Below are 23,589 nucleotides of genomic sequence, written 5' to 3'. Positions count from 1 at the left end.
AATCCCAGCACTTTGAGAGGGCGAGGCAGGCACGTTGCCTAAGCTCAGGAGTTCAAGACCAGCCTGGCCAACATGGCAAGACCCCATATCTACAAAAAACACAAAATTTAGCCCGGTGTGGTAGCACACACCTGCAGTCCTAGCTATTTGGGAAGCTGAGGTGGGAGGATTTTGGGGCCCAGGAGATTGAGGCTGCAGTGAGCCATGTTCGTGCCACTGTGCTCCAGCCTGAGTAACAGAGAAGACCCAGTCTCTAAAAAGAAAAAATGTGACAAAGGAGGAGTATACAGACTTAGGTGGAGATTCTGCAGGAGACTTCTAAGTACTTTTAAGGTGATCTGATTCATTAAATTGAATTTTAGTTTACTTTATTTTTAATGTTTATTTTTTATTTGCATAAACTTATGGAGTACAAATGTAATTTTGTTCCAAGGATATATTTCATAGTAGTGAATTTTTGTTTTCTTCCAAGCTTAGAACTTTCTTCTTCCTTGCTATAACTTCCTTCAGGATCTGGCTGTCTTTCTTCATTTTTTCTTTCTTCTCTTTCTCCTTCACCTCCTCTGTATTAGTCTGTTTTTATGCTGCTAATAAATACATACCCGAGACTGAGTAACTTATAAGAAAAAGAGGTTTAATGGACTCACAGCTTCACGAGGCTGGGGAGGCCTCACAATCATGGTGGAAGACAAAGGAGGAGCAAAGTCACATCTTACATGGCAGCAGGCAAGACAGCATGTGCAGGCGAACTGCCCTTTATAAAACCATCAGGTCTCATGAGACTTAGTTGCTATTACAAGAGCAGCACAGGAAAAACCTGTCCCCATGATTCAATTACCTTCCACCAGGTCCCCCTCAACCCAAGACACGTGGGAATTATGGGGGCTACAATTCGGGATTTGGGTGGGGACACAGTCAAACCATATCATCCTCCCTCCCTTCTTTCTTCTTCTTCTTTCCCTTCAAGGAATGTTCAAAAAGAAGAGAGGCTCTAAAGTTACTGAGCAAGAGTTATAAAAAATAGGGAAGGCAAACAAATGAATTTAGAGGGTTGAGAAGGATCTAAAGAGATTGAATGAGAATTAATTGAGTGTGTAAGGTAAAAGGAAAATGGGGTAGCCTGGTTTGGGTACAGTCATCTGGATAGAAAAATGTGGGCAGTCCACCTCGGGTGGACATCTCTTTACAACAGGCAGCACTGCAGATGACTTGGTTGCTTTCTGGAGTTGCCGAGCATGGGTACAGGGCAGAGGGAGGCAGCACACAGTCATTTATTCTATGAACAGGATGTTTGCTAGACAGATGTTTGAGCAGTCTGGAGCTCCTAATGGAACAAGGGCAAGGATAAATAAATAATTGGATCTATCCTGATGTTTGTCCCTATACATTTAAGAATTCTGTGACCTGTTTTAAATGGTATCCAAACACTGAGTAAGAGTTAGATGATAATGTTGTTATTACCCTTGGCCTGGCCTTGAGGACTGATTTTGAGCTTTCTGTATTAGAAAATTAGCTCAGAGTGACCTAAAAATTTCTTTATTCTTAAAAACAGAAATAAATTCTGGATCTGCCTTGGCCTTCTTGGAAGAAAGGTAGAGTGGAAAGAATTAGAAGTTATTTGGTACAGAGTCATTGAGTAGAGTGCTCTCCTGAGATAGAACAGAACTGTCAGGGATTGAATTGCAGGACAGATCTGCAATTCAAGATGATTGTTGGCAGTGAAATTGCTTATCAATGGAATATGTGGGATGATGGTTCTTGAGAGTTAGGGAGGAGAGTGCAGCATTGTTGGGGATGGCATTATATCCACCAAAAACATTTTCAGCATCTCTTCTCTTCTATACAAGACTTAACCTCTTGGTGTCCCTGTGTGTCACCATTAAGTCGCTTGCTTATTCTTTCTCACCATGTATCTTCATTTACCTTTCTCTAAAACTTCTGTAATTTGCTTTTATCAAGAGTTTTCTGATCGGGTGCAGTGGCTCACGCCTGTAATCCCAGCACTTTGGGAGACCAAGGTGGGCGGATCACCTGAGGTCAGGGGTTCAAGACCAGCCTGGCCAACATGGCGAAACCCCATCTCTACTAAAAATACAAAAATTAGCCAGGCATGGTAGCGAGCTGTAATTCCAGCTACTTGGGAGGCTGAGGCAGGAGGATCGCTTGAACCCAGGAGGCGGAGGTTGCAGTGAGCCGAGATCACACCATTGCACCCTGGGCAACAAGAGCAAAACTCCATCAAAAAAAAAAGGAGTTTTTCTGTTCCCTCTGCGTATTCTGGGGGAATTTCCAGACCAGGTAAGTGGTAAAGAACCAATCAGAGCTTAGTAAATAGGTATCCTACTGGGTATCAGCTCTGAACAAAGTACTGGGAAGAATGTTGAATCCCTACAGATTCTTCCAACACAGGAAGTCAAGTGGAGGCCAACCCGCCTCCACCTACTCTAAGAGGTCTGTTGGTCCCTTGAATATTACACTAATAATTTATCGATGTGACTTTCCTTTGCAAGAGACTGCGTCTCAAAACCAAAAGGCTGTTCTGTAGCCTTATTTCTTAGCACTTTCCAGTTTACATATTGTTTGTTAAACTTTTCATTGTGTTAGTAAACCCAGCATTTGTTCAAGGATATTTGAAATAGCCAAGGGTTTTTGTAAACGTTGTGCAGCAAACTGGTCCTAACAGCCCCTCCTCTGCCCTTCCACTCCACCCCAACAGGAGTCAGTGTATATTACAGATTTTTGCAGTATGGAAGTCTTGTAGAATTCTAGGCATAGCCTGGTGTCAGGATTGACAAAATCACCTACATTCTTAGAATAATCCAAATGTTGACTCAGCCCATTTACCTAAGGGATTCCAAGCATTGGGAGAGAGAAAGAGGAACCCGTGCTATGATTTGTCCTAATATTGAATCCCCTGACGATGGCCGTCATTCAAAGTCTTCCTGGGTTCAGGTATTTTTAAAGAATTCATGGCTGGGCACTGTTGCTAACCCCCGTAATCCCAGCACTTTGGGAGGCTGAAGTAAGAGGATTGCTTGAGCCCAGGAGTTTGTGACCAGCCTGGTCAACATAGCAAGACTCTGTCTCTACAAAAATAAAAATAAAAAGAGAATCCTTGCTTGTCCTAGAGTGTTCTGCTTCTTGGAATAGTAAGAGGATTGGGGGAAAACAGATATATTAGATCTGCCCTCCATTTAGTGGTTCAATTTTAGTACAATTAATTTCTAAATTATGCCATAGTTATTGGTGCAAAGATAGACACATAGACCAGTGGAAAAGAATAGAGAGTCCAGAAATAGACCCACACATATACAGTGGGTCTTACAGATTTCCACAAAGACATTATTATGATTCATTAGGAAAAAGAAAATCTTCTCAACAAATGGTGCTGAAGCAATTGGATGTCCTTTTAGGGGAGGAAAAATGAAACTTGACCTCTGCCTCATAGCACACACAAAAATTAATTCAAGATGGAGCAAAAACTTAAATGTGAAAAGTAAAACCATAAAGCTTGTAGAAGAAAACAGGAGATCTTCATAGCCTTGGGCTAGGCAAAAATTTTCTTAAACAGGACACGAAAAGCACTAACCACAGAAAAGAAAACTTGATAAATTGGGCTATACTAAAACTAAGAACATCTGTTTTAAAATCCCATGGGAAAAATCCATAGCATGTCTTCAAGATCTCTGGCAGAAAATCAGGCTGGAACTTGCCCATTAGCACTCCAGAATCTGCCCCCTGCCCAAGACTGATGACCCTGCTACCTGTACTGGCAACAGGGAGATGGACACAGGTTAAAGTAAGTAGGTTTTGGCAGGGCTGAGGCCGTCAGATCCTCACGATAAAATTATCTTGCATTCCTTGTGTGGTTTGGATATGAGAGAAGCAGCTTTGTTCCCGAGCTCCCCCTCAAATCTCTGAACACTGGTATGTTCTTCTCAGAACAATCCTTTGAGATCCCCTGAGCTTTGAAGTCTTCCTGCCAAGTCTGTGTGTGGGAAGGAGAACAGAGCAGCGTGAGGGCCATCAGAGAGGTGGGCGAAGGCAGTTCAAAGCCCAGCCAGATCCGGCTCTGTGGTGTCCAAGCCCTTGGGGTCCCATAGCCCTAGAGGAAGCCTGGGATAGGGTGAGGCCCAGCCCTTTGCAGGGTTCTGTATTGCTGCATCCAGACTAGGAAATGTCTGAGACAGAGGCAGAAACGTAAATACTGCACCACTGTGCTCACCACATTCATGTTTGCAGCAGAAGAGCCAAGCCCCCTGGCCAGGATATATGCTTCCTATTCAGACCTATGGTTTGGAGGGAAGGAAGCACGAAATGTATTTAGAGGTTTCCAAACTTTTGATTGTTTTGCACATTCCTACAAAAATAAAAATATCCCTTGAGATTAAAAAACATCAGCTTCTAATGCTTTAGACGAGTGGGAAAATCTTGCACACTGGGGTCATTTCCTTTCTGTTTCACGAAATTAATATTGTGCTGGAAATAGCCTGCTGCAGAAGGGGAAACTTCATGTCCTTTGAATGCTGATTATGCCAGAAAACTTTCCAGTCCTAAAGGGGAGTTTGTCCCTTTCCCAGTACTCTGATGCCAGATGACCCTGCACTTTGCTACTGTGCTAGGATAGGAGACCCAAGTCCACAGAGATTTAAAATTCAGAAGGGATCATTATTCATTCAAGAAACCATGCTAAGCATGGAATAAGGGCCAGGTTAGGTTCTGGAGTCTCACACTGCCCCACATGAGGAACCCAGGCTGCCAGCTCCATGACCCTCCTCTGCAGACAGTCCCAAGTCTTTCTGAAGGTCCCTGGTGGCTGAACCCTGGCATTCAGAATTAGCAGAAGTGACATACTAATTACCAGTAAATCAAAAATAGGTGTGCACATCTCTACTGCAGATGCCAGGAAGCCAGGCCGTCGGGGCACAGGCGCAGGCAGCACGCACCCGCTCTCGGCATGTGCTGGCTTCCGCAGTGCTGTGTTTCAGAGCCAAACCAGAAATCACCCAGGGGGGTTACTTGCATCAGCTCTGGAAAATGTGTAAAGGATCGAAGTCCTGAGACTTTCCCATAATGTCTTATTTAGGCATCAGTCTCCCTCAGTTGATTAGAGCAGGAATCAGCAAATTTCTTTATAAAAGGCCAGTGACAGTAAATATTTTAGGCCATACAGTCTCAGCCACAACTGCTCTAGCAGCCAGAGACAGCAGGAAACAAATAAGTGTGGCTGTGTTCCAACAGAACTTTATTTTATGGACATTTCCTTACAATTTTCACACGTCGTGAAATATCCATCTTTTAATTTTTTTTTAAACCATTTAAAAATGCAGGCTGGGCACAGTGGTTCACGCCTGTAATCCCAACACTTTGGGAGGCCGAGGTGGGGGGATCGCTTGAGCTCAGGGGTTCAAGACCAGCCTGGCCAACATGGCAAAACCCTGATTCTACTGAAAATACAAAAATTAGCTGGGCATGCACTTGTAGTCCCAGCTTCTTGGGAAGCTAAGGCATGGGAATCGCTTGAGCTTGACCCAGGAGGCGGAGGTTGTGGTGAGCCAAGATCATGCCACTGCACTCCAGCCTGAGCAACAGGGTAAGATCCTGTCTCAAAAAATAAAATGTTTCTTAATTTAAAAAAATAAAAATCCAAACACCATTCTTAGCTCACAGGCCATGCAAAAACAGATGGCAGGCCAGATTTGGCCCACGGGCCATAGTTAGCTAACCAGGACCAGAGAGTCATACTACTTTCATAGCAAAAAGGATACACACGGTTTGTGTTGACTCTGAGTAGGGACCTTCTCCAGAGGGTGCCATGATACAGAAGGTGGGGGGGGTGTTCCCTAATTGGGGGAATGGAGAAGCGTCACTCTGCCCTCCCTCAGTGGTCCCATACCTGCTGACTCTATTTAGGCAGTGGCTTGAGGGTGCCCCCCACTTGTCAATGCCTCCTGCCAGGGACCTGGACACTGACAACCCTGGGAAAGGGCCCTCTCCTTGGGGACCCTGGTCACGCCCAATAGATCAGTCAGTCTTCTTCCTTCTTACCAGCTGCCTCTCCTGACCACACTGGAAGAAGGACTCTTGTACCACTTTCCTCGACACCCAGGCCTCTTCTGTTCAAAGGTGCCTCCTGGCCAGGCGTGGGGGCTCACACCTGTAATCCCAGCATTTGGGGAGGCTGAGGCAGGAGAATTATTTGAAGCCAGGAATTCGGGACCAGCCTGGACAACATAGCAAGACCCCGTCTCTACAAAAAAAAAATAAAAATTAACTGACATGGTGGTGCACACCTATAGTCCCAGCTACCCTGGAGGCTGGGGTGGGAGGATCGCTGGAGACCAGGAGTTTGAGGCTGCAGTGAGCTATGATCAAGCCACTGCACTCCAGCCTGGGTGGCAGAATGAGGGTCTGTATCAAAAAATAATAATAATGAAATCAAATTAAAAATAAAGATGTCCCTTCCAATCCCCTAAGGCACACAGCACTCCACATGTTTCTTTTCTTCCCTGCCTCATCACCCTTTTCAATCTTAGATCCTAAGCTTCTTGAGGCAGAGACTTCCATCTTGTCTGGGTGCTTAGCATATTTTCAAATATTCTCTTAGGTTTTTTTTCTTCATTACCCACAGAGCGGCTGCTTGTTGCCTTTCCAACCCAAAATAGAAATAGCGGTAAACAAAAGAAGAAAAACATTGAACATTTTGGAACTAAAATTTTATTATTACTGGAAAAGTCCCAGATAATAAAAAACAGCTGGTAAATTAGCACTCATTTAAGCATGGTCTGGGGAAGAAGAAAATTTTAATAACAAATTTTTCTTCCTAATTGTTTTTGTTTGTTTAGATTTATACATTTCCAAAGTGGACCTTAGAATCATGTTGGTAGCAGAAGGAAGCCAGTGTGGTCTTCGAAATTTGCTTCAGATAATCCACCAAGCGGAAGGCCTCATAAACACAATTATTATTTTCTCCCTAAGACGCTGACTCATGTGAAGTGCTGTTTAAAAGATGACTTTGGCTTTGTGCCCTCTCCTGCAGGTCCTTCCATAGTGACGCCCCCCAAGGACATCTGGAATGTCACTGGTGCCCAGGTGTACTTGAGCTGTGAGGTCATCGGAATCCCGACACCTGTCCTCATCTGGAACAAGGTCAGTGGCACAGATTTCAAGAAGATGTCCTAGGCTGACAAGCTTCTCTTGCACTGCACAAGGATGGTAAAACGTTAAATCCTCAGCCTGCTTTGTTGCCTGTGGCTCCTGCAAGGTGAAGCCTTAGGGCAGTCATACAGGCCCCCCGCTGGATTCATGGAACAAAAACCAGTCCTTGCCATGCTTTTGTTAGCAGCATCCTAGAAACTGAGAAACTGGAAGAACAATAATGCTGAACACCTCAACCCAGCTTCGGGGTGTGTGTGCACCTGTGGTGTGTGTATGTGTGTGCATATGTGGGTGTGAGTGAAAGTGCGTGTGTCTGTGTGTGCGCCCTCAGGGGAGACGGTATAGCATAGGGGTTAAAAGTGTACGTTTCTCTCTTTCTGTCCCAAAATACCACCTCCAAGCCCCCACCAAGCTGTTTGTGATGGCATCAGTCTCCTCATTTAAGACTGAACATTTAGCTGATAATTTAGATCCTGTCTGCTTGGAGGCATTATTATTGTTTTACTGGGAGGCTCGGCTAAGAAGGTAAAAGGACATAAAGCCCTGTAGCCTTCTCCTATGAGCAAGGATTATTTTTTCAGATTCCCTAAGTGCTGGGAGATGGATGAGTACATTTTAAGGGCACTTGGAAGTAGGATAGAAGGAGTGAGGTGGGATCTATTCTTCTAAGTACCAAGGCTGTAGAACCATAAGTTAGGGACAGAGGAGACCACTCCAGAACAGAGCATTAAAAAGGAACAAGAGGAGGAATATCAAAGAAAAAATTTTCTCCTTTCTGAATTTTGCTAACTGCTGGCCCCAAGTGGAAAAAGCATGATATCCTTTTAATAAATCAGGTTTGAAATGACTTCCCAAATGGAAAAAAGAAAAAGAAAGTGTGAGGCTGGGTGCAGTAGCACATGCCTGTAATCCCAGCACTTTGGGAGGCTGAGGCAGGAGGATCACTCGAGTCCTGGAGTTTGAGACCAGCCTGACCAACACTGTGAGACTTCGTTCTTACAAATAATTTTTTTTTAATTAGCTGGGCATGGTGAGGCATACCTGTGGCCCCAGCTACTCAGGAGACTAAGGTGGAAAAACCCCTTGAGCCAGGAGATCGAGGCTGCAGTGAGCTGTGATTGCCCCACTGCACTCTAGCCTGTCTCAAAAGAACAAAAAAAAAAAAAGAAAAGAAAAGAAAAGAGTGTGAATTCCTTAGCCAGGGTGGCTGAGTTCTCTGCAAGCCAGGGTTTCTCAGCCTCAGCACTATTGACATTTAGGGCCAGATAATTCTTTGTTGTGAGGGCTGCCCGTACTTTGGAAGATGTTTAGCAGCATCCCCAGCCTCCACCCACTATATGACAGTAGCATCCCCCATCCCCCCTGTCGTGAGAATTAAAAGCATCTTCAGATATTGCCAAATGTCCCCTAAGGGTGTGGGGCTGGGGAATTGCCCCGGACTGAAAACCACTGCTGTTAGCCTTAGCTCCCTTCTCTACATTAGAAAAGTAGCATGTAATTATCTTAAAGATTAAATAAAGTAATGCAGGTAAAAATCACTTGATACACAGTTAGCACTCAGTAGACATTAGCCACTGTTCCTCGAAATTATTCCCTTCAAGTGGCATTATCTTGTATAATTATCTTCATATTTGAAGGACAACGTCATCTCAGCATGTATGGAGAAGGGAAAAGAAAATATTTATTTGCCATCAACTAACACCTCACAATTATACCATACACTTAGGTTTTTGTCTTTTTTTTTTTTTTTTTTTTGAGACATAGTTTCACTCTTGTTACCCAGGCTGGAGTGCAATGGTATGATCTCAGCTCACCGCAACCTCCGCCTCCTGGGTTCAAGTGATTCTCCTGCCTCAGCCTCTCAAGTAGTTGGGATTACAGGCACCCACCACCACGCCTGGCTAACTTTGTATTTTAGTAGAGACAGGGTTTCTCCATGTTGGTCAGGCTGGTCTCGAACTCCTGACCTCAGGTGATCCGCCCACCTTGCCCTCCCAAAGTGCTGGGATTACAGGCGTGAGCCTGGTTGTTTTTGTCCTTTTTTCTACATTTTGAATCGCTGAGCCTCACAACTATCCTACGAAAAATAAAAAATAAAAAAAAATTATCAAACTCATGCTACCAAAAAAGAAACTTAGTTTAAGTAAAAGGGCATAACCAGACATCCGTTTTTAGCTGCCTTACTTCTCCAGCGAGCTCTAAGGTGGATGATAGTCTCCCTTGACTATTTTGTTTGCTCACTGTGTGACGGGAGGAGCAACTTCTAGAACTCCAAGAGGACCGTGGCTCCCGCAGTCAGGGCTCTTTCTGTTGCGAGTTCTACCAGCCCGTTTGAAACTAGCCTAGGCCAAACAAAAAGCGGGGCGGGATCCAGCCCCAAGGGCCCCTGCATCCAGGTACACACGCCATCAGAACTCTAACTCTTGGCTCTTTGCTCTCAATATACTAGTCTCATTTTCTTCTGCTTCAGAAAGCTTCCTGTGCAGTGGGAGATAACAACTCCACTCACATTTTTATCACAGCTTAAAGACCCCAGAGGAAAGAAAGGGCTTCCCTTCCCCCTGCTGCATTGTGAAAACCCCACTGAAGGGCTCAAGCCCGGGTCGGGTCACCTGCTAACCTCTGGCTCCCCCATGCGGCCAGAGGGATATGGCCACTGACATTGGCACCGGCGAGAATCCGCCTGGTTTGTGTAAAATCTGGGAACAGGTACCAGAAAATGCCTGAGGTGGGGGTGATGGCAGAGGCAACACTACTATACCATCCTTTACAGTGAAGCTTCTCTTAAAGGAGCAATAAAATTTCACCCCAATCAATTATGTTTTTAAGGCGGAGCAAGAGTAAGAGCAGAAATGCAGTCCGTGGATGAGTTCCCCTCCATCCTTCCTGCAAGAACTGCAGGCGTTCCTCACTGCTAATTTGGAGATTGCTGGTTTGCTCAGGGTGTGGGGAGGTAGAGAAATAATGTTCCGAGGAATACCCATGAAAAGCTCCGTTGCAGTTCTCTACGGTTTTCTAGGGATGCTTACACAATGAGAAGCGAGGGTCACCCAAGTGTCCTGGGGCATGTGACCTTATTGGCAAATCTTGGCAAAGAATAATTTCTTCAGTCCTTGCTCTACCCAATCCCAGCTACAGTATTCACATACCAGAGGAATACGTCTGCCTCAGGAATCTTTTCCCTTTCAGGACTGTACAGGGCAGATCCCAATAGGCCTCCCTGAGGGCTTGTCCTCACGGCTAGTCAGAAACACCAAGGCAGTTGAGGCCGGTGTGGTGGCTCGCACCTGTAGTCCCTAGCCACTTGGGAGGCTAAGGTGGGAGGATCACTTGAGCCCAGCAGGTGGGGCTGCAGTGAGCTATGATGGCACCACTGCACTCCAGCCTGGGCAACAGAGCAAAATCCTATCTCTGAAAAAACAAAAACAAAAACAAAAGCCACTATGTCAGTCAACGAGATGGGTGCTGAAGGAAAGAAGTGAAGAGGAAGTAGGAGAGAAACAATTTTTTCTGCAGACTTTCCAGAACAAGCAAAACCCAACTGTGATGCTCTGCCGGTTTTCCTCTACCTTCATAATGTAATTTGCCACATGCATGACCCAAAGCAATGTTTCTTACACAGCAGACCGTGACCCATCAGCAAGTCCTGGAACTAATGTAGCGATCACAACCAGCATGTTCTTATAAAAAATAAAAAATGGAACAGAACCTATGTTAAGGCATCATACTTACCACTTATGAAGGTGTCATTTCCTAAAACTTTTGTATATTCCAGATATACAATAGTTTGGGCCATGTCAAAACTAAGGAAACTTGGGAAGTCACTGACCTAAATAATTAAACAGGATATTTGTTTTCTCATCGCTGTCCTTGTAACCAGACTGTTAAGAATACAAACATATTTACTATCATGTGTGTTTCAAATCCAATTTAAGAGTAGAACACCTTTTTGGATAGAATATTAGAATCCTCACTTGTTAAACAAGAGAAATTGAGGTTCAAATAAAGACAGCATGTCTTTCTTGCTCAAGGATTCTTAGCAACAACAGAATTAATGGCACAAGCCTTCTCTCCATGACACTTGAGACTGCAGTGGCAATTCTTACGGTTGGCGCAGCCTGGCGAGTGGTCTTTACTTTCCTTACTGGTAGTAAGGAAAGCTGGCTTTAACAAGCCCCATACCTTTCAGCAAACCCCTAGCCTAGAAAGATTCCAAGGGCAATATTTTGAAATGGGAACGTGAAGTGAAATAGCCATATTTGACTTAACCCTTTTAAATCAGAGATGATGCTCACAGCGATAGCAAAACACCTTCCCAATACTTGTCTCTGAGACTGAGAGGCTCTCTGTTTAATTCTTTTCTTGCCCGAATATTTCTTCAGATTAGGGCTTCCTTGACCTCTAAGAATATTTTTTCATCAAAAATAGTGACCTCTAAGGTAATGGTAATAAGCAGAAATTATCCAAAGACGTATAAAGAAAGAGTTGAGAATCTCCCCCCACCTCCTCCTCCTGCCTGAGGTAACCAATGTGAACTGCCCTGGTTTGTATCTTTCCACACTCTTTTTCATATCCAAGCATATTCAAACATATATCCCTACGGTGAAATGAGAATATAGTGTACCAGTAAATTATTCTGAAACTCGCTTTTCTCAACAAATACTTCATGGACATCGTCCAAGTCTGCTTCTCAACAGCTACATAATATTCCAAGTATGAATACTATAATTTATTAAATCAGTTCTGTATTTTTTCTGTTGTTTCCAAATTTTTGTCAACTTAATCCTACTTTAAGCATCAAAGTACACATATCATACATACTAGTGTTTTTATTGCTGTAAGATAGATTCCCCAACAGTTACCTGAATAAGTCAAAATATTCGTTTCGGTGTTAACAGACATTGTCAGATTACTTTCTAAATAGATTGTAGTAATTCACACTCCCACCAGCAATGGAGAAGTGCCATTTCTCTGCATCTTTACTCGCACTGAATATTAACCTCTCTTTTTTAGTTTTAATTCCAATTTTAACTAGAAAACATATATTTATTGGCCGGGCACAGTGGCTCATGCCTGTAATCCCAGCACTTTGGGAGGCCAAGGCAGGTGGATCACTTAAGGTCAGGAGTTCGAGACCACCCTGGCCAACACGGCAAAACCCCGTCTCTACTAAAACTACAAAAATTAGCCAGGCATGGTGGCACATGCCTGTAATCCCAGCTACTCGGGAAGCTGAGGCAGGAGAATCACTGGAATCCCGGAGGCGGAGGCAGAGGTTGCAGTGAGCTGAGATCGCACCACTGCACTCCAGCCTGGGTGACAGAGCGAGACTCTGTCTCAAAAAAAAAAAAAAGAAAAGAAAATACATACGTATCAACACTTAGAATCCCCTTACATGAATAAGGGAGAGTTCGACATATAAAAATTTGTCATATGAAAATTCTTGGCACTTTCTTCTATGTTTTCTACATGATGTATAACCTTTTATAATTACATAACATTAAAATAGGCCATGCCAACACCTGTGAAAAGAAGGGGAAAAACGTATATATATATTGTGATTTCTGTTAAATATTATATTTAACAAGATACATTTCCCTTTCCATAGTGGATCAGGTTAATTGGCATAAAATGCTCCTTACTAAGAGCTATGGGATTTGAGGCTCAGTTGCTGAGATTCAGTATTTCAGTGCTGCAGTGTTTATTTTCTTGCTTTGGTCACACATAAAACTCATATGATTCTGAAATTCAGTAAATAAAGGTCAGAGACATATTACTTGAGACATTGGATCAAATTAATACTTCTACCAAAATATTCTTAAAACCCATTTTTAAGTAACTATTTCAAAAGCTGTATTAGCATAAACCACTTCTGCCAGCTACCTGGGAAACTAAGGGAAAAGGTACCTATTGAGTATATGTTTGTCTTCACAGCATTTATGAGAAAGACATTAAGTTACGTGGTTTTCTCTCACTAATAGTGGCAATGTGGGAAAATTCCAGAAAAAAAAATGCAAAAAGCCAGGCTTTCCAAGTCAAGCAAGGTATTTTTTCTAGAGCAGGAGTTGGCCTAGATCACATGTGGTTTGCTGAGTCCCAGTCCTGGCATCATAAAGCTGAGAAAATACAGTGTAGGTGTGAAGCCAAGACAACAGCAGAGTACCAAAAACACATGGTAGGAGTGGGATCCACATGGAAAAGCAACACTGAGAGGGAAGTTAATAAAGTGTATATATTTATTTATACATGTATTTATTATATTTATACATACAGTGTCTATATGTACACACTATTATCTGGTCTTTATTAAGATTTGCTTTATTATAGAAGAAAATGAAAAGGAAACTAGCTATTTGAGATTGTAAATCCTTTCTAATTACAAAGGTACTATCAATAAATGTCAAGTTGGCTCTTAAAGGAGGTCTGGGATGGAATGAACAAACAATTCATATATCCTTTTTTACTCACCATTATCACAAGGCTTAAAATATTTGTACTCTGTAACTCAGCTCCTAAATGTCTATGTATTGAGGAGCTACAAGTGAATTTCATTATTTTGTATATTTTCCAGAGTTTGTATAATAAACATTTTGCCTTTTAAAATGAGGGCAAAAAGGATACCATTCAGTATTGGCCTTGAACCAAAGAAACTGAGTTTCTTCTGAATCTTGACATGACATACACAAAAAACAGTCAGCTGGAGTGCAGTGGCGCGATAGCTCACTGCAACCTCTGCCTCCCAGGTTCAAGCGATTCTCCCACCTTAGCCTCCCGAGTAGCTGGGACTACAGGTGCTCGCCAACACACTCTGCTAATTTTTGTGTTTTTAGTAGAGACAGGGTTTCGTCATGTTGGTCAGTCTGGTCTCGAACTCCTTTGATAGGCGTTTTTTATCTTAGGTGTTCAGTCAATCATTTGATTAATTCTTAGCCCTCAGAACAAAGTAATGGTATTGGCTTTGGTCTCAGCCTATTTTCCATTGATGAAGCTGTTGCAGGAAGAGCCCCAAGGTCCCAAGCATCAAACCTACTGCTGGGTGACAGTTCATCAGTTGAACATGGCATGACGGGCAAAAGGCCTGGCACTGAGAAGCAGAATTTCCAAGAGTATGAGTGAATGAATGATGGTGACCAGTGGCAGGAAATTATGACCATGTATATTCCCCAGGCATGCAGAAAAACACATTAGTTTAAAACATGTACACTTAGCAGGAAACCGGCAGGAGAAATAAAAGAGGATCTCTATTTTAGAAGTATTTAGGAAAGGGAAATAGTTGAGTGAAATGCTGGGTTTACTCTGTTAGAAAGTCTGACATACACTATGTGCAGTTGTAGGGATGTGGCCACTTCCAAGTAGATGATCTGGTGTACAAAACTCAGTATTACTCTCCTTTTGTTTTTGCAGGTAAAAAGGGGTCACTATGGAGTTCAAAGGACAGAACTCCTGCCTGGTGACCGGGACAATCTGGCCATTCAGACCCGAGGTGGCCCAGAAAAGCATGAAGTAACTGGCTGGGTGCTGGTGAGTACCAGTACCAAGAGCTGGCAAGAGTTTCATTCTTAGCATTAGACATAAGCAGACCTGGCAAAGGTGCCTGATGTACCGCCAGCCTAAAGGTGCTTGCTCTTCCACATCTCTATGGAATAGCCTTACCATGGAGTCGCTGCTCCTCTTTCAGAGAAACTAAAGGAAAAGTGCTTTATTGCATGTTTTGAAAACAACCAACGAATTAACAAGAACTAATATTTTCCTAAGAGTTCAAAGCAAAATCCTTACATGCAGCTGCGTGGCCCAAGCATTGTTTTAACTGATTATCAATTAGTAAATACCTTATTTTACTTGACCCTTGATATTCATGGAGAATACTTTGATCATATGCCCTTAATCAAGGTTGCCCTCAAACCGATAATGTGTACTCATCCAGTTTTTAACTTATGCGGTATGATCAAAAGTTATCCATGACATTTCCTCACATGAATCCTCAGCAAACCAAATATGGTAGCTATCAAAGTCTCCTACCACAGGACTTGCACTACTTCTAGCAGTACCTTTGCTATGAATCCCCTGGTCATCTTAGGAAATTTATGGAATAATGACCTCACTAGAACCACTGACAAAAGAGAAGACCACCACAGAGGAATACTAGATCTTTTTTCTTTCACAGGTATCTCCTCTAAGTAAGGAAGATGCTGGAGAATATGAGTGCCATGCATCCAATTCCCAAGGACAGGCTTCAGCATCAGCAAAAATTACAGTGGTTGATGCCTTACATGAAATACCAGTGAAAAAAGGTACACAATAAATCTCACGGCCATTTAAAAATGACTAGTACATTTGCTTAAAAAAGAACAGAACTAAGTATGAAAGTATCAGACATAGCTATTGATGAAATTCTGTAGTTAGGGACCCATAAGGGCATTAAGTATGCCATTAAAATGTACAGCATGAGAGTCCAAAAGATTATCTGGATGGGTGACTGAACGTCGTTATTATGACTTAGATGCTTTTACCTTATCTAACGTAAGAGTCAAAATCAAACTTGTCTGGAATGGCTTCTATTTCCCATAGCTTTCTACCTATCTACTTGGCATTTTCCCTTTGTGTTGTGACTATTATATTAAATTCCCATTTAAAAGAAAATGATTGTGGGCAATTCTCGCCCTTCACTTTTGCTTTTAAAAGAAAAAGCCAGAAAGGAGAGTATATTGGCAAATACCCAGTTCTGTTCTGCCTCCCCTTCCTTCACTGCCAAAAAGCTTCCTCTGAAGAACCCATCCTGTGTCATAGCAGTGCTGCTTTACATAGTTATATGAAACTGATGTCTGAATTGGCTTTCCCTTAGACAAAAGAACAAAATTTACCATCAGCATGTGTCAAACCATTCCAGTGTGCAGATCACTGAGCTGTGATATGAAAAGAAATATTAAATAATGAAGTATTTGGTCAGATTCTCTTCAGCCATAATGTGTAATGCCAGGCAATGAAACAGAGCAGTAGCTAAGAGTCAAGCCATGCGTTTGAGTCTCAGCTCTGCTACTAATTATTCCTCCACTTTAGCTTTTGAAGGAGATCCGGACTACAAAGGAAAGGTCTTTAACCTCTCTGAATCTCGTTTGTGAAATGTGCTCTTCCAGTTCTATAATAAGATGTACCTTTGATGCATCAACCAATACAGCAAAATTGCCTTTCATAGCTAAAATCATGTAACTCGAGTTCCACAGAGCACTCCAGCATATCATTTATACAATTACTCATATATCCTTTATCCCCACATTTTAACATCTTCATTGATTTGGAAACATTCAACTACCTGACAATTCAAAAGTCAACCACATCCCCATATGTAACTAATGTTTATCTTTTTTTTTTTTAAACAGGTGAAGGTGCCGAGCTATAAACTTCCAGAATATTATTAGTCTGCATGGTTAAAAGTAGTCTTGGATAACTACATTACCTGTTCTTGCCTAATAAGTTTCTTTTAATCCAATCCACTAACACTTTAGTTATATTCACTGGTTTTACACAGAGAAATACAAAATAAAGATCACACATCAAGACTATCTACAAAAATTTATTATATATTTACAGAAGAAAAGCATGCATATCATTAAACAAATAAAATACTTTTTATCACAACACAGTACATATTTGTCATTTTTAAAAAGCCACACAATAGAAACAAGACACCAAGATATTTAATTATCTTGTTGAGTCCTGTAAAATAGCTAAACACTCATCATTCGCGGTGCAATACTCATAGACATAAGTTCTTGAAACAATAGTTTGCATGCATAAGGCATTCGCACCAAAGAAATCTGAAAAGAAAAAACAAATGGTAATCAGCAGAATTGTACTGAAGTGACCCCACTTCTCTACCCCAGAAACAAGCAAAGATCTGGTACTGTAGATAATGAATAAATGAGTGGAGCTGAGAACATGCATTCTGCTACCTCGGCTGATGGTGGTTCTTTCTCCTAGTAGGCTTTGGTATTTTACCCATCCTGCCAGGCATAATTTATATTCACCCACCTCAACTAAAAGGTTTTCAAAAACTCACTGTTTAAAATCCCTTGTACAAAGTCTTACTATTTCCAAAAGATGAATAGCTTAGAGAAATTACCACACTAAAACCTAAACTGGTTTTTAGAAAAATCGAATTATCTTCTCCTTATTTAGAACTAGGAATCTTACAGAAGCATGCTATCGAAATTGTGAAAATGCCAATCTGTTCCACCACACTAAACCTGCCTGGATAATCAACCAACACAGTTTCCTCTAAACAAGTATCAACCGCCAGTAAAGTCTATACACACCTGGGTTTTATTGCGGCAGCCCCTGCATTCGTATGTATGGGTCCTGGTGTTGGCAATTGCCATTATTCCACAAAGATTGCAAACATGAACCTGATATGGATCTGATGCCTCAAACAATCTTTCCCTTAAAAACTGGGCTGCTCCATGGGCAATCTGACAATCTCGTTCCATTTCTCCAAAACGTAGGCCACCATCACTGTTAAGAGAAAAAAATTACTACTTTGTACTTATTTTTTATTATAAACACCGCCTTAAATAATGGCAAAGGTGGAGAATAATATTTGCAAAGAAGGAGAACTAAGCTCTAATTTTGATACCCTAGCATTCTCCCTATTGGTGGGGAGAGGAGAAGTCTGCCAACTATTTGATGTGCATTAGAAAGTCCCCAAATGGGCTAAGCAAAGTGGCTCACCCCTGTAATCCCAGCATTTTGGGAAGCGGACTGGGTGGATCTCTTGAGCCCAGGAGCCTGGGCAACATGGCGAGACCCCATCTCTATTTTTTAACGAATAAAAATAAAAAAAGAAGGTCCCCAAATGGAGTGGATACATTAGATTCTTAAGTATAGCATTTAATTTTCCTCATAAGATACAATAAAGCATAGAGTGGAGGTTCATCATGACATCATTTAACTTTCTAGAATTCAACTCTATACTAAAAAAATGAATACTAAAAAAGACAATCTAAATAAGGCAGCTTGTCAATGGAATGACTGTCCCAGGCAATCAACCTTGAAATCATAAATACATGTTGGCTGAAGTAATGGAAAGAACAGGTAAATGATAATAGGTTTCCCCAACACAAGAAGTGAAATAAATGCATTACTCAGATGGCCAGGCAAATAGATGCTGATGGCTTAACATACTTAATATCCAAAATATACAAAATAAAACCAATGGGTTTATAATGATATTCTCCCAAAACAAAAAAATCATTGGTCGACTTTGGACCACTGATCTGGATCATTAGACAACCAGCTCACTATTTTGAAAACTGGTAAATAAGAGAATTGAGCATTTATTCCTGCCCCTACTATAGGAACTACATCACTAGGTAACCAAACAGTTGAGGAAACAAAGATTTAGAAGTAGTCTGGCTAAAAACTGAAGAAGGAATGAGAAAAAAATAGAATGGTATCAGTTTGAAATCTCTATTTAATTAAGGTCTTTAGTAATAGCTGCTAAAATCATAAAATGAAAGGCAACCAGATACTGGAAGTATAGAATACCACCTATAAAGTATTACTGCCAAAAAACTCAAACCCTAAATCTCAAACCTCAAGATCTAACTATTTACAAAAAACAAAAAACAAACAAACAAACAAAAAACAGCAATGCACAGCACTTGGGATGCAAACCGCAAAATTCAGCCTCAAGCCCTGGACAAACAGTCCAGGTTCTTCAACAAATAAATTACAAGGGGAAAAAAAACGTTGGAAGGCAACCAATAAATTCAAAAAAGGACTTATGAGACACTATCAATCAATTGCAAAGCATGGACCTTATCTGTATACTGATTAAAACCAACAAACCTTTAAAAAACTTATGCGATAATCAGGGAAATGTAAACCTGAATATTTAATACTAAGGAGGTCCTGTGGCTAGGTTTAACGTCCTAATCTTTCAGAGCAGATGTTCTCAGAGTGTGTTTTATGCACCGCCTGAGAGTCAAAGCTATTTTTAACAGTAATACTAACAACATATATTTGCTTCTTTCACTGTGTTTACACTTGCACTGATGGTGGAAACATGAATAAAACTGCTGGCACCTTAGCAGAACTCAGGATAGCAGAACCAAATGTTACTAGCAGTCATATTCTCCACTCAAGTGAAGGGGAGAAAAGCCAGTTTTACTTAAAAATGTCCTTAATGAAGCAGTGAAAATAAATAGTTTTATTAAACCTTGACCCTTGAGTATACATCTCTTTCATATCCTGTGACTTTTAAAAAAATGAAAGTCCTCAACCAGGTACAATGACTCACACCTATAATCCCAGCACTTTGGGAGGCCAAGGTGAGAAGCTGGATTGAGCCCAGGAGTTCGAGACCAGCCAGAGCAACACAGTAAGACCCAGTCTCTATATAAAAAATAAAGTAAAATAAAATGGAACACTTCCTAAGCACTTCTGCTGTATAGTGAAGATGACTGTCTTGAACAAAAGCACTCGCATGATTCTGAACTAGTCCCTTTTATCATGGAATATCTTTTTTACTCGAATAGCCAGCTGACACCAACTATGTTAACTCATCAACATGTTAACACCCATGATGTTAATTCAGACTCAGAATTAAGTTGACGATGTTGTAGATATTTGGCAGACAAAGAAATGAACAAGAAGAAATGAAAGCAAACGAAAAAATAAGTCTTTTACTCTGAGGAAAATAATTTTAAGTATTTGTTGAAAATGATGAAAATTGTGAGCTTCAAGCAAAAATCAGAATTTTAGGAAACTTCTATGCACCACTATGGGCTTGATAGCTTCCTGATATATTTAAAGGCTTTTCTAATGACATCAGTAGTCATATTAACAAATGCAATTTTTTTTTTTTCTTTTTTGAGACAGAGTCTTGCTCTGTCGCCCAGGCTGGAGTGCAGTGGTGCAATCTCTGCTCACTCTGTCTCCCAGGTTCATGCCATTCTCCTGCCTCAGCCTCCTGAGTAGCTGGGACTACAGGTGCCCGCCACCACACCCGGCTAATTTTTTTGTATTTTTAGTAGAGGCGGAGTTTCACCGTGTTAGACACGATGATCTCGATCTCCTGACCTCGTGATCCGCCCGCCTCAGCCTCCCAAAGTGCTGGCTGGGATTACAGGCTTGAGCCACCGCACCCGTCTGCAATTTTTTTACTATAATGAAATGTGTTAACATTTGAAAATCTACGTAACTCAGCAAACCAATATTTTCCAAATGACCAATTAGGATGCTACAAAATATGCATGTGTAAAAGATACATTTGAAGTACAAGACAAACCAATGAACTTCAAACATAAAAAATACAGAAGGTTCATTCATATGGTTTCAGTTTCTACATCAAAACCAATCTTTGAGAAACTACAACTTATCGTTTTGGTGTAGCACCAAAAAAATATCCATAGGCCAGGCGCCTTGGCTCGTGCCTGTAATCCCAGCACTTTGGGAGGCCAAGGCAGACGGGTGGATCACTTGAGCTCAGGAGTTTGAGACCAGCTGGGAAACATGGCGAAACCCTGTCTCTACTAAAAAATATAAAAAATTAGCTGGGCTTGGTGGCACATGCCTGTAGTCCCAGCTACTTGAGGCTGAGATGGGAGGATCACCTGAGCCTGGAAAGTAGAGGCTGCAGTGAGCTGTGATTGTGCCACCACACTCCAGCCTAGGCAACAGGGATGAAACTGTCTCAAAAAAAAAAGGGGGGGAGGGGGAGGGGTGGGCTGGGCGCCGTGGCTTTTGCCTGTAATCCCAGCAATTTGGGAGGCCAAGGCAGGGGGATCATTTGAGGCCAACAGTTTGAGACCAGCCTGGGCAAAATGATGAAACCCTGGCTCTACAAAAAATACAAAAGTTACCCGGGCATGGTGGCGCACACCTGTAATCCCAGCTACTCGGGGGGCCGAGGCACGAGAATTGCTTGAATGCAGGAGGCGGAGGTTGCCGTGAGCCAAGATCACACCACTGCACTCCAGCCTGGGTGACAGAGTGAGACTGTCTCAGAAAAAAAAATCAAAATATTCCCTCTCTTTCCAACCACTTATTTGCATGAAATCAGAACTTCCTCATATACTTAAATGTAAAAAATACTACAATGGAATGAATGCAGAAGTAGATGTAAGAATCCAGCTGTTTCTATTAAGCCAGGTCATTAGAGAGATTTGCAAAAATGTAAACCGATGTTATTCTTGTCACTAAATTCATCTGGAAAATAGATATGTTTTTCATTAAACACGGTGTTTTGTTTTGTTTTGTTTTGTTATCGAGACAGAGTCTCACTCTGTCGCCCAGGCTGGAATGCAGTGGTGCGATCTCGGCTCACTGCAACCTCCACCTCCTGGGTTCAAGCAATTCTTCCCTCAGGTTCCCGAGTAGCTGGGATTACAGGTGTGAGCCACCACGCCCAGCCAAAACATGTTATTTATGTTAACATGTAATGAGCTTATTAGCATTTTTAAAATAATAAATTTAAAATCTCAGCTTTAACTTCTAATATGATAAATATCAATAAATACAACTCACATAAAACAAAAGCATTTTGGGTTCCTGAGATCAAGACATTTGAGAACCATTCTTTTAAAGATATACACTGAAAAATTTATAGGAGAAATTATATGATGTCTGGGCTTTGCTTAAAAATAATCAAGAGGGCTGGGTGCAGTGGTTCACACCTGTAATTCCAACACTTTGGAAGGCTGAGGCTAGAGGATTGTGGCCATGAGTTCAAGTCCAGCCTGGGCAACATAGTGAGACCCCGTCTCTACAAAATGTTTTTTGTTTTTTGTTTTGAGACGAAGTCTCACTCTGTCACCCAGGCTGGAACGCAGGGGTGTGATCTCGGCTCACTGCAACCTCCACCTCCCAGGTTCAAGTGATTCTCATGCCTCAGCCTCCCGAGTAGCTGGATTACAGGTGTGTACCACCATGCCCAACTGATTTTTTGTATTTTTAGTAGAGACGGTGTTTCGCCATGTTGACCAGGCTGGTCTTGGACTCCTGACCTCAGGTGATCTACCCGCCTTGGCCTCCCAAAGTGCTGGGATTGCAGACGTGAGCCACTGTGCCTGGCCTCTACAAAAAAAAAATCTTTTTTTTAAAAGGTATAGTGGCACATGCCTGTAGTAAAAAAAAGGTTGGAGGACAACCAATAAATTCAAAAAAGGACTTAAGAGACAATATCAATTTAGCTACTTGGGAGGCTAAGGTAGGATTGCTTGTGCCCAGTTCAAGGCTGCAGGGAGCCATGGTCATGCCACTGCACTCCAGCCTGGGTGACAGAGTGAGACTCTGCCTTTAAAACATGATGATAATATCAAAGGTTAGAAGGACAGAGATGAATGCAACAAGACTGGCCATCAGTCGATAATTGTTGAAATGGGGGTAACAGGCACACAGGCATTCACTATACCACTATCTCCATTTTAGTGTGTTGACATTTTTTCATAATATAAGGTTAATTAATAATAACGATGATGATACAGTTCTTACCGAGATCTACCCTCCATGGGCTGTCTATTGAGGATCTGAATAGGTCCCCTAGCACGAGAGTGAATCTTATCATCCACCATATGCTTCAAACGCTGGTAATAAGTGGGGCCAATAAATATTTGTGATGTGATTTTTCGACCGGTGAACCCATTGTACAGGACCTAAAACAAACACAGATTTTGAAGTGTAGACCTAAAAATTAACGTCAAAGAAGATATGTGTATACATTGTGTTACTCCATTTATATAAAAATTAAAGCACAGAACTAATCTATAATGTTAGCAATTAAGAGAGTAGTTAGCTTGGGGTGGGAGTGAAAAGGTAGCGACTGAAAAAGGTTCAGTCGCTACCTTCACATTTTTAGATCTTGGTGCTAGTCATGCAGCTGTGTTTACTTTGTGAAAATTCATCAAGCTGTACATTTCTATATGTGCACATATTATACTTCAATAAAAGGTTATATTGTTTCAGAATAAAACTACACACATACAAAAAAAACACAAGTGACAAATTACTACTATAAAAGCAAATATACCTCATTTCCTCTGAGATGATAGCCATAATCAGATAAAAGATTAGAAATCTTCTGCACGTTAACAGCATCATTAAATGGAGTGGCATCACCAATTTCACCCTTGTTAGCCGATACCTTTAAAAAAAAAAAAAAAAGTACTCTCTAAAATGTTGCTTCAGTCTATCTCCCCCTAAAAGTCATATCAATAAAAATGCATTCAAAAAAATTTTAAATACTTTTAAAATTTGAAAGTATTACTTTAAGTATTTTAAAATTCAGATTTTGAACTCAAAATCTATGTTATGGAAAGCTGTGATATATAAGGTTCATTTTATAATCTTACACAAAACATTCAGAACAAATAAACTTGCTTAAAAAAGAAAAACTCAATTATAAGTATTTAAATAGAAGTCGATCCATGGGATCAG

The 23,589-nt window shown here is 41.4% G+C and overlaps 2 protein-coding genes across 2 annotated transcripts in view; one reads left to right on the top strand and one right to left on the bottom strand.

The window, feature by feature from the left end:
* Positions 1 to 16,798, top strand: part of IGFBP7 (insulin like growth factor binding protein 7) — an 89,539-nt gene extending 72,741 nt beyond the window's left edge. Inside the window, exons 2-5 of the mRNA XM_032151575.2 lie at positions 7,040 to 7,149; positions 14,563 to 14,679; positions 15,323 to 15,449; positions 16,536 to 16,798. Coding sequence (XP_032007466.1) covers positions 7,040 to 7,149; positions 14,563 to 14,679; positions 15,323 to 15,449; positions 16,536 to 16,555 — 374 coding nt within the window. The 3' untranslated portion in view covers positions 16,556 to 16,798. The remainder of the gene's footprint in view (positions 1 to 7,039; positions 7,150 to 14,562; positions 14,680 to 15,322; positions 15,450 to 16,535) is intronic.
* The window catches only part of POLR2B (RNA polymerase II subunit B), a 52,459-nt gene continuing 45,581 nt past the window's right edge, over positions 16,712 to 23,589 (bottom strand). Inside the window, exons 21-24 of the mRNA XM_032166746.2 lie at positions 23,183 to 23,296; positions 22,648 to 22,808; positions 17,472 to 17,667; positions 16,712 to 16,973 (exon numbers count right to left, since the gene is read on the bottom strand). Coding sequence (XP_032022637.1) covers positions 16,884 to 16,973; positions 17,472 to 17,667; positions 22,648 to 22,808; positions 23,183 to 23,296 — 561 coding nt within the window. The 3' untranslated portion in view covers positions 16,712 to 16,883. The remainder of the gene's footprint in view (positions 16,974 to 17,471; positions 17,668 to 22,647; positions 22,809 to 23,182; positions 23,297 to 23,589) is intronic.

Source organism: Hylobates moloch, unplaced genomic scaffold (assembly GCF_009828535.3).
Source record: "Hylobates moloch isolate HMO894 unplaced genomic scaffold, HMol_V3 SCAFFOLD_2, whole genome shotgun sequence".
Taxonomy (NCBI): Eukaryota; Metazoa; Chordata; class Mammalia; order Primates; family Hylobatidae; genus Hylobates; species Hylobates moloch.
The sequence above is the reverse complement of the archived record's forward strand: the minus strand, read 5'-3'. Positions and strand labels throughout refer to the sequence as shown.